At 71.5% G+C, this 9832-nt stretch overlaps 1 protein-coding gene across 1 annotated transcript; it reads right to left on the reverse strand.

Annotated features, from left to right (window-relative positions):
• Window positions 1-3266: 3266 nt before the first annotated feature.
• LOC135311114 (basic proline-rich protein-like) lies at window positions 3267-9444 on the reverse strand (the record flags this gene model as incomplete). Its single annotated transcript, XM_064440265.1, has 6 exons — window positions 9175-9444; window positions 6843-6932; window positions 6682-6756; window positions 5665-5884; window positions 4720-4879; window positions 3267-3552 (listed from the first exon to the last, which is right to left on the reverse strand). Coding segments are annotated over exons 1-6 (969 nt in total), but the record flags the coding sequence as incomplete, so codon positions are not given.
• Between the last annotated feature and the right edge of the window lie 388 nt (window positions 9445-9832).

Below are 9832 nucleotides of genomic sequence, written 5' to 3' on the forward strand. Positions count from 1 at the left end.
TGAAGCCGATAGCCCGGCTCACGTGCGTCGACGCCAGCGCTGGCAGGAGCCAGGAGGTGGAAGCCATCGCGGGGACGCGGTGGGGAGGGGGCGACGCTGCGACGGACGGCTCTGGGCCCTCGGGAAGGGGGCGGCGGGGGCGGCTCTGCGTGTTACGGGCTGCTTCGACGGCGGCGGGCTGGGCGCTGGCGACGCTACGGTCCAACGCTTATGGGTGAGGGTGACGGCGGGCGGTGGTGGGGTGGTGAAGGCCGACGGGGGTCTGTTCTAGACCACCCAAGCAAGACGAAGAGGTAGACGAAGGGCTCCGCACGCAGCCGGAGGAAGCACGGCCGCCGCGGGCCCTCGCTCTGCCGGAGGACTCGGGTTCTCCTGGCGCCTGCTGGAAATGCAACGCAGCGGAGAGGAGCCGCTCCGGGAGGTGCCGGGGGCGTGTGGAAGCGACCGGGGTAGCGGGAAGCGGTTGTGGAAGCGGGAGACGCGGCGGTCGGAGGCCGTCCTGGGCTTGGCGACCCCGCTACGGCCGAGTTCGCCGGTCTTGGTGAAGAAGAGGGGCCGGAAGGACCACGGAGGGGAGATGTGGGTCCGTTCGGGGCCCTGGTTGGGAGGGAGTCCCTTGGGGGGGGGCGTCCCGAAGGGCAAAGGGGCCCGGGAAGGCTGGGCTTTCTTCAAGAAGGAAGAAGCCTTGCGGGCGCAGGAACCGGCCGTCCCCAGGTGCCGCAAGCCGAACCGGCGGGGAAGGCCCGGCCGGGCTGAAGAGGGAGCGTCTGCTGGCGCTCGGGGAGAAAAAGGAGAGTTTTCTGCTTTTTGGAAGCACGAGAAGAGCAGAGAGACCCCGTTAGGTCGCGCAGGGAGGAAATTAGGGGAGGAAAAGGCTAGAAGTCAGCCCGGCCGCTGCCGTAGGGGAAAAAAAAGACCCTTTTTTGTGAATATAGCGACAAGAAAGAGAATGAAAGGGCATCGCCATCCTCCGCTGGACGCGAGGGGACCGCTGCGGCTGAGGATGAGGAGAAGGCCCAGGTGTTAATGCCTTCTTCGCCTCAGCCTTTAACCATCAGACCAGTCACCCCCAGGGTTTTGAGCCCCCGGAGCTGGAAGGAGGGGATGGGGAGCACAGTAAGCCCCCCATAACCCGGGAGGAAGCGGTTCACGACCTGCTGCACCACCTGGACGCTCACAAGTCCGTGGGGCTGGATGGCTCTACGTGAGAGCGCTGAGGGAGCGGGCGGAGGAGCTCGCCAAGGCGCTCCCCACCATTTACCGGCAGCCCTGGTTAGCAGGGGAGGTCCCGGACCACCGGAGGCTTGCCGACGTGGCACCCAACTACAGGAAGGGCCGGAGGGAGGATGCGGGGAGCGGGTGTGGGGTTGGGGGTGTTGGGTTGGGGGTGATGGGTTGGGGGTGTTGGGTTGGGGGTGTTGGGTTGGGGGTGTTGGGTTGGGGGTGATGGGTTGGGGGTTCGGTTGGGGGTGTTGGGTTGGGGGTGTTGGGTTGGGGATTCGGTTGGGGGTGTTGGGTTGGGGGTGATGGGTTGGGTGTGTTGGGTTGGGGGTTCGGTTGGGGTGTGGGGTTGGGGGTGTTGGGTTGGGGGTGTTGGGTTGGGGGTGTTGGGTTGGGGGTGATGGGTTGGGGGTGTTGGGTTGGGGGTTCGGTTGGGGGTGTTGGGTTGGGGGTGTTGGGTTGGGGGTGATGGGTTGGGGGGTTGGGGGTTCGGTTGGGGGTGTTGGGTTGGGGGTGTTGGGTTGGGGGTGATGGGTTGGGGGTTCGGTTGGGGGTGTTGGGTTGGGGGTGATGGGTTGGGGGTTCGGTTGGGGTGTTGGGTTGGGGGTGTTGGGTTGGGGGGTTGGGTTGGGGTGATGGGTTGGGGGGTTCGGTTGGGGGTGTTGGGTTGGGGGTGATGGGTTGGGGGGGTTGGGTTGGGGGTGATGGGTTGGGGTGTTGGGTTGGGGGTGATGGGTTGGGGGTGTTGGGTTGGGGGTTCGGTTGGGGGTGTTGGGTTGGGGGTGTTGGGTTGGGGGTTCGGTTGGGGGTGTTGGGTTGGGGGTGTTGGGTTGGGGGTTCGGTTGGGGGTGTTGGGTTGGGGGGTTGGGGGGTTCGGTTGGGGGTGTTGGTTGGGGGTGATGGGTTGGTGTGTTGGGTTGGGGGTGATGGGTTGGGGTGTTGGGTTGGGGGTTCGGTTGGGGGTGTTGGGTTGGGGGTGTTGGGTTGGGGGTGATGGGTTGGGGTGTTGGGTTGGGGGTTGGGTTGGGGTGTTGGGTTGGGGGTGATGGGTTGGGGGTTGGGTTGGGGTGTTGGGTTGGGGGTGATGGGTTGGGGGTTGGGTTGGGGGTGTTGGGTTGGGGGTTCGGTTGGGGTGTTGGGTTGGGGGTGTTGGGTTGGGGGTGATGGGTTGGGGGTTCGGTTGGGGTGTTGGGTTGGGGGGTTGGGGGTTGGGTTGGGGGTGTTGGGTTGGGGGTTGGGTTGGGGGTGTTGGGTTGGGGGTTCGGTTGGGGGTGTTGGGTTGGGGGTGTTGGGTTGGGGGTGATGGGTTGGGGGTGATGGGTTGGGGGTGTTGGGTTGGGGGTGATGGGTTGGGGGTTCGGTTGGGGGTGTTGGGGGTTCGGTTGGGGGTGTTGGGTTGGGGGGTTGGGGGTTGGGTTGGGGGTGTTGGGTTGACAGTGGGACTTGATGATCTTGGAGGTCTCTTCCAGCCATAGGGTGCTGGGAGTCTGTGACGCCGCGACTCCGCGGCTCCACGGCCCCCCTCCCAGTCCCACCCCCCTCCCGGCCCCCAGCTCCCCTCCCAGTCCCCCGGCCCCCTTCCCAGTTCCCCCCCCCCAGTCCCTCCCCCTGGCACCCAGCTCCCCTCCCAGTTTCCCCCCCATCCCCAGCCCCCGGCCCCCCTCCCAGTTCCCCCCCCCCCGGCCCCCGGCTCCCCTCCCAGCCCCCCCCCCGGCCCCCGGCTCCCCTCCCAGTTCCCCCCCCCGGCCCCCGGCCCCCGGCTCCCCTCCCAGTTCCCCCTCCCCAGCCCCCAGCTCCCCTCCCAGTTCCCCCCCCCATCCCCAGCCCCCGGCCCCCCTCCCAGTTCCCCCCCTCCGGCCCCCGGCTCCCCTCCCAGTTCCCCCCCCCCGGCCCCCGGCTCCGCTCCCAGTTCCCCCTCCCCGGCCCCCAGCTCCCCTCCCAGTTCCCCCCCCCGGCCCCCGGCTCACCCTCCCAGTTCCCCCCCCCATCCCCGGCCCCCCTCCCAGTTCCCCCCCCCGGCCCCCAGCTCCCCTCCCAGTTCCCCCCGCCAGTCCCCAGCTCCGCTCCCAGTTCTCTCCCAGTCCATTTATTGAGTGCAACCCCCCCAGCTCTAAAGAGCAGAGCTGGGGGGCGGGGGGCGGGGCGGGGCCCCCCCGGGGCGGGGCGGGGCGGGGCCCCCGGGGGGGCGGGGCCGGGGTCCCCGCGGGGGGGCCGGGCGCCCCTAGATGAGGTCCATGAGGATGTCCTCCTCCATCACGCTGGGCGCCTGCACCGGCTGCAGCCCCCCCGGGGGGACGGGACCCCGCGGGCCGGGGGGCAGCAGCAGCTGACCTGGGGGGGGACCCCGGGGGCTCAGGGGGGGCTGCCTCCGAGGACGGGGGTCCTGGGAGGGTCCGGGGGTCCCTGAGACAGCTTTGGGGGTCCTGGGAGGGTCCCTGGGCTTCCCAGGGGAGGGTTTGGGGGCCCCGGGAGGGTTTGGGGGTCCCCGGGCTTCCCAGGGGCAGGTTTGGGGGTCCTGGGAGGGTCTGAGGGTCCCCAGGGGCAGCATTTGGGGGTCCTGGGAGGGTCTGAGGGTCCCCAGGGGCAGCATTTGGGGGTCCCTGGGGGCAGATTTGGGGGTCCCGGTAGGGCTTGGGGGTCCCCAGGGGCAGCGTTCGGGGGTCCCCGGGGGCAGGTTTGGGGGTCCCAGGAGGGTTTGGGGGTCCCCAGGGGCAGGTTTGGGGGTCCCGGGAGGGTTTGGGGGTCCCCAGGGGCAGCATTTGGGGGTCCTGGGAGGGTCTGAGGGTCCCCAGGGGCAGCATTTGGGGGTCCCTGGGGGCAGATTTGGGGGTCCCGGTAGGGCTTGGGGGTCCCCAGGGGCAGCGTTCGGGGGTCCCCGGGGGCAGGTTTGGGGGTCCCAGGAGGGTTTGGGGGTCCCCAGGGGCAGGTTTGGGGGTCCCGGGAGGGTTTGGGGGTCCCCAGGGGCAGCATTTGGGGGTCCTGGGAGGGTCTGAGGGTCCCCAGGGGCAGCATTTGGGGGTCCCCAGGGGCAGGTTTGGGGGTCCCGGGAAGGTTTGGGGGTCCCCAGGGGCAGGTTTGGGGGTCCCGGGAGGGTTTGGGGGTCCCCAGGGGCAGGTTTGGGGGTCCTGGGAGAGTCTGAGGGTCCCCAGGGGCAGCATTTGGGGGTCCCCCGGGGGCAGGTTTGGGGGTCCCAGGAGGGTTTGGGGGTCCCCAGAGGCAGGTTTGGGGGTCCTGGGAGGGTCCCCAGGCTTCCCGGGGGGGGTGGGGGGGGGGGGTTGGGGGTCCCCGGGGGCAGGTTTGGGGGTCCCAGGAGGGTTTGGGGGTCCCTGGGGGCAGGTTTGGGGGTCCTGGGAGGGTCCCCAGGCTTCCCGGGGGGGGTGGGGGGGGGGTTGGGGGTCCCCGGGGGCAGGTTGGGAGGGGCTGGGAGATGGGGGCCCCATGGGAGTCAGGGGGGTTCCCAGGGGATTTGGGGGTCCCCGTGGGAGTGGGGGGTCTCACCTGGCAGGGGGGCGCGGGGGGGCCCGAGCTGCCCGGGCCAGGCCTGCCCCGGGGGGGGCGGGTGCAGCAGCGGCAGCTGCCCCCCCCCCAGCGCCTGGTGCGGCAGCGCCTGCAGGTGGTGGAGGGGCTGCGCGGGGGGCGGGGGGACCCCCCCCTGCGGCTGGGGGGGGCACGGGGGGGGTCAGGGGGCGCCCCCCGACCCTGCCAAAGAAGGGGGGCGCCCCCCCGCGGGGGTAGTACCCCCCCAGCCCCCCTCGCTGGGGCTGTTATTGCCCCCCCCCCCGGGGCTGTTATTGCCCCCTCTTTGGGGGGGGGGGGAATGCCCCCCTCTTCAAGGGGGGGGTGTTATGGCCCCCCCCAATTTACCCCCAAAGTCCAGAAGCGCCCCCCCCAATTCCTCAAGCCCAGACCCCCCCCATCTCCACGCCCCCCCCCCAAATCCCCCAGGGTATCCCCAGAAAGACCCCCTCAACCCCCCCCCCCAGTAACTGAGGGGGGGGGTATTGCCCTCCGACCCCCCCCCAATATAGGGGGGCTTATTGCCCCCCTCCACTTTTCAGAGCCCCCCCAAATCCCCCAGGGTCACCCCCCAAAATACCCCCCCCCACCCAGTATTGGGGGGTCTCAGAGCCCCACCCCATTATTGGGGCAATTCCCCCCCCCCAAGCCCCCCAGCTGTTGTGGGGGTGTCACTAGCCCCCCCCCCATTGCCCCCCCTATATTGGGGGCAGGGTCCCCTATTTCAGGAGGGGTCCCCTATTTTTTTGGGGGTGGGGGGCCCTATTTTTGGGGGGGTCCCTAGTTTGGGGGGGGCCCCTTATTTTGAAGAATCAGGGTCTCTATTTTTGGGGGGTGTGTCCCTATTTTGGGGGGGCCCCTATTCTGAGGGGGGGGTCCCCATTTAGGGGGGGGATCCCTATTTCGGGGGGGTCCCCCATTACTCACCGGCTGCTGACTCAGCAGGAGGCTGCGGAGTTGGGGGTTGGCGCCCGGGTTTTGGGGGCGCAGCAGGGCCCCCCCCGGCTTGGTTGGGTTGGGGGGGGCCGGGTTGGGGGGGCCCCGGGTTTGGGGGGGCCGGGGGGGCGCGGGGGCGGCGGGGGGGGGCCGGGGGGGGCTGCGCCTGCTGCTGGCTGGCAGCTGCCTGCTGCTGGGCTCGGAGCTGTAACTGGGGGGGGTGGGGGGTGTTGGGGGGCTGGGCACCCCCAAATCTCACCCTGAGCCCAAAGGTGCCCCCCCCCCAATTCAAGCACAGGGTGACCCCAAATTTCCCCCTCCCCCCAGTCTTCAGGGGCTCCCCAAACCCCCCCGGTGCCCCCCCCAAATCGCCCCTGCTCCTCAGGATCCCCCCAACCCCCAGGGACCCCCAAATCCCCCTCCCCCAGGTCTTTAAAGCCCCCCCAAATCCCCCAGGGACCCCCAAATCCCCCTCCCCCAGGTCTTTAAAGCCCCCCCCAAACCCCCAGGGACCCCCAAATCCCCCTCCCCCAGGTCTTTAAAGCCCCCCCCAAATCCCCCAGGGACCCCCAAATCCCCCTCCCCCAGGTCTTTAAAGCCCCCCCAACCCCCAGGGACCCCCAAATCCCCCTCCCCCAGGTCTTTAAAGCTCCCCCAAATCCCCCAGGGACCCCGAAATCCCCCTCCCCCAGGTCTTTAAAGCCCCCCCAACCCCCCAGGGACCCCCAAATCCCCCTCCCCCAGGTCTTTAAAGCTCCCCCCAACCCCCAGGGACCCCCAAATCCCCCCCTGGCCCTTAAGCACCCCCCAAATCCCCCAGGGTCCCCCCAAGACACCCCCTCACAGGCCCGGGGATCCCCTCAAAATAGCCCCAAAGCCCCCCAGCTCCCACCCAGACCCAGAGCGGGGCCCCCCAAAAAACCCATCCAGGGTCCCCCCCCAAACCCCCCGGACCCCTCCCGAGCCCCCCAAGACCCCCCCGAGCCCCCCAAGACCCCCCGCCCGGACCAGGCTCTGCTGCCGCTGCTGCTCCTCCATGATGCCCACCGTGGCCATGCCCGGGCTCACCTGCTGCCCCGTCATCTGGGGGGGGGCGCAGGGGTCAACTGGGGGGGTCCCAGGGGCACCCCCAGACCCACACACCCCCCCCCCCCGCCACCCCCCCTTACCTGCGGCTGCACCCCCGAGGTCACGGGGAGGGTCCCCGGTTGTTTGGGTAGGAATGAGGGGGCGCCGGGCACGGGGGCTGAGCCCCCCAACTGTGGGGAGACAAGGAATCGGGGGGGGCTGGGGGGGGCAGCACCCACCTGGGGGGGGTGGGGGGCACTTGGGGGGCAGCAAAGACCCCCCCGAGGGGGGTTGGGGGGGCTGGGGGCACTTGGGGGGCAGCAAAGACCCCCCGAGGGGGGTTGGGGCACTTGGGGGGCAGCAAAGACCCCCCCCGAGGGGGGTTGGGGGGGGCTGGGGGCACTTGGGGGGCAGCAAAGACCCCCCCGAGGGGGGTTGGGGGGGGCTGGGGGCACTTGGGGGGCAGCAAAGACCCCCCCGAGGGGGGTTGGGGGGGGCTGGGGGCACTTGGGGGGCAGCAAAGACCCCTCCGAGGGGGGTTGGGGGGGCTGGGGGCACTTGGGGGGCAGCAAAGACCCCTCTGAGGGGGGTTGGGGGGGTCTGGGGGCACTTGGGGGGCAGCAAAGACCCTTCCCAAGGAGGTGGGGGGGGGCCCTGGGTGCCCCCTGGGGACTTTGGGGCTGCCCCGGGGGGTCTGTGGGTGCTGTGGGTGCCGTGGGGGGTGTGTGGATGCCCCTGTGGGTGCCCCGGGGGTTCTGGGGGTGCCCCGGGGGGTGTCTGTGGGTGCCATGGGTGCCCTGGGGGGGTGTCTGTGGGTGCTGGGGCTGCCCTGTGGGGTCTGTGGGTGTCATGGGTGCCCTGTGGGGGTGTGTGGGTGCCCCGTGGGGTCTGTGGGTGCTGTGGGTGCCGCGGGGGGTGTCTGTGGGTGTCCCGTGGGGTCTGTGGGTACCATGGGTGCCCTGGTGGGGTGTCCGTGGGTGCTGGGGCTGCCCTGTTGGTGCTGTGGGTGCCCCAGGGGGGGTCTGTGGGTGCCCCGGGGGCGGTCTATGGGGTCTGTGGGTGCCCCGGGGGCGGTCTATGGGGTCTGTTGGTGCCGTGGGTGCCCCATGGGGTCTGTGGGTGCCCCAGGGGGGGTCTGTGGGTGCCGTGGGTGCCCCGGGGGGGGTCTGTGGGTGCCGCGGGTGCCCTGGGGGGGGTCTGTGGGGTCTGTGGGTGCCCCGTGGGGTCTGTGGGTGCCCCGGGGAGGGTCTGTGGGTGCCGCGGGTGCCCCGTGGGGTCTGTGGGTGCCCCAGGGAGGGTCTGTGGGTGCCCCAGGGAGGGTCTGTGGGGTCTGTTGGTGCCGTGGGTGCCCCGTGGGGTCTGTGGGTGCCCCGTGGGGTCTGTGGGTGCCCCAGGGAGGGTCTGTGGGTGCCCCAGGGAGGGTCTGTGGGGTCTGTTGGTGCCGTGGGTGCCCCGTGGGGTCTGTGGGTGCCCCGTGGGGTCTGTGGGTGCCCCAGGGGGGGTCTGTGGGTGCCGTGGGTGCCCCAGGGGGGTCTGTGGGTGCCCCGTGGGGTCTGTGGGTGCCCCAGGGAGGGTCTGTGGGTGCTGCGGGTGCCCCAGGGAGGGTCTGTGGGTGCCGCGGGTGCCCCGTGGGGTCTGTGGGTGCCCCAGGGAGGGTCTGTGGGTGCCGCTGGTGCCCCGTGGGGTCTGTGGGTGCCCCGGGGGGGGTCTGTGGGTGCCGGGGGTGCCCCGTGGGGTCTGTGGGTGCCCCGTGGGGTCTGTGGGTGCCCCGGGGGGGGTCTGTGGGGTCTGTGGGTGCCGTGGGTGCCCCGTGGGGTCTGTGGATGCCCCAGGGAGGGTCTGTGGGTGCCCCGGGGGGGGTCTGTGGGGTCTGTTGGTGCCGTGGGTGCCCCGTGGGGTCTGTGGGTGCCCCAGGGGGGGTCTGTGGGTGCCGTGGGTGCCCCGTGGGGTCTGTTGGTGCCATGGGTGCCCCGGGGGGGGTCTGTGGGTGCCGGGGGTGCCCCGTGGGGTCTGTGGGTGCCCCGGGGGGGGTCTGTGGGTGCTGGGGGTGCCCCGTGGGGTCTGTGGGTGCCCCGGGGGGGGTCTGTGGGTGCCCCGTGGGGTCTGTGGGTGCCCCGGGGGGGGTCTGTGGGTGCCCCGGGGGGGTCTGTGGGGTCTGTTGGTGCCGTGGGTGCCCTGGGGAGGGTCTGTGGGTGCCCTGTGGGGTCTGTGGGTGCCCCGGGGGGTCTGTGGGTGCCCCGGGGGGGGTCTGTGGGTGCCCTGGGGAGGGTCTGTGGGTGCCGTGGGTGCCCCGGGGGGGGTCTGTGGGTGCCGCGGGTGCCCTGGGGGGGGTCTGTGGGTGCCCTGGGGAGGGTCTGTGGGTGCCCTGGGGAGGGTCTGTGGGTGCCGTGGGTGCCCCGGGGGGGGTCTGTGGGTGCCGCGGGTGCCCCTTACGCCGCGCTGCTGCTCGATCTTCTGCTGCTGGACCTGCTTGTGGTTGGTGATGACCTGGCGGATGCCGTTGACGAAGCCGCTCTGGTCGTAGGGGATGAGGCCCATGAAGATCTTCTTCTTGGAGGAGTAGAGCAGCATGAGGACGCGCACCTCGCAGGGCGCCGTGTGCGGGAAGTGCACGCAGCCCGCCTGCGGAGAGCGCCGCGTCAGACGGACACACGGACACACGGACAGACAGCCCCCCCGGGCGCGGGAGGGACACACGGACAGCCCCCCGCGCACGGGGAGGGCGTGGGAGGGACACACGGACAGCCCCCCGCGCCCCCTCGCAGGGCGCCGTGTGCGGGAAGTGCACGCAGCCCGCCTGCGGAGAGCGCCGCGTCAGACGGACACACGGACACACGGACAGACAGCCCCCCCGGGCGCGGGGAGGGACACACGGACAGCCCCCCGCGCACGGGGAGGGCGTGGGAGGGACACACGGACAGCCCCCCGCGCCCCCTCGCAGGGCGCCGTGTGCGGGAAGTGCACGCAGCCCGCCTGCGGAGAGCGCCGCGTCAGACGGACACACGGACACACGGACAGACAGCCCCCCCGGGCGCGGGGAGGGACACACGGACAGCCCCACACACACGGGGAGGGCGTGGGAGGGACACAC

Source organism: Phalacrocorax carbo, unplaced genomic scaffold (genome assembly GCF_963921805.1).
Source record: "Phalacrocorax carbo unplaced genomic scaffold, bPhaCar2.1 SCAFFOLD_332, whole genome shotgun sequence".
In the NCBI taxonomy this organism is placed as follows: Eukaryota; Metazoa; Chordata; class Aves; order Suliformes; family Phalacrocoracidae; genus Phalacrocorax; species Phalacrocorax carbo.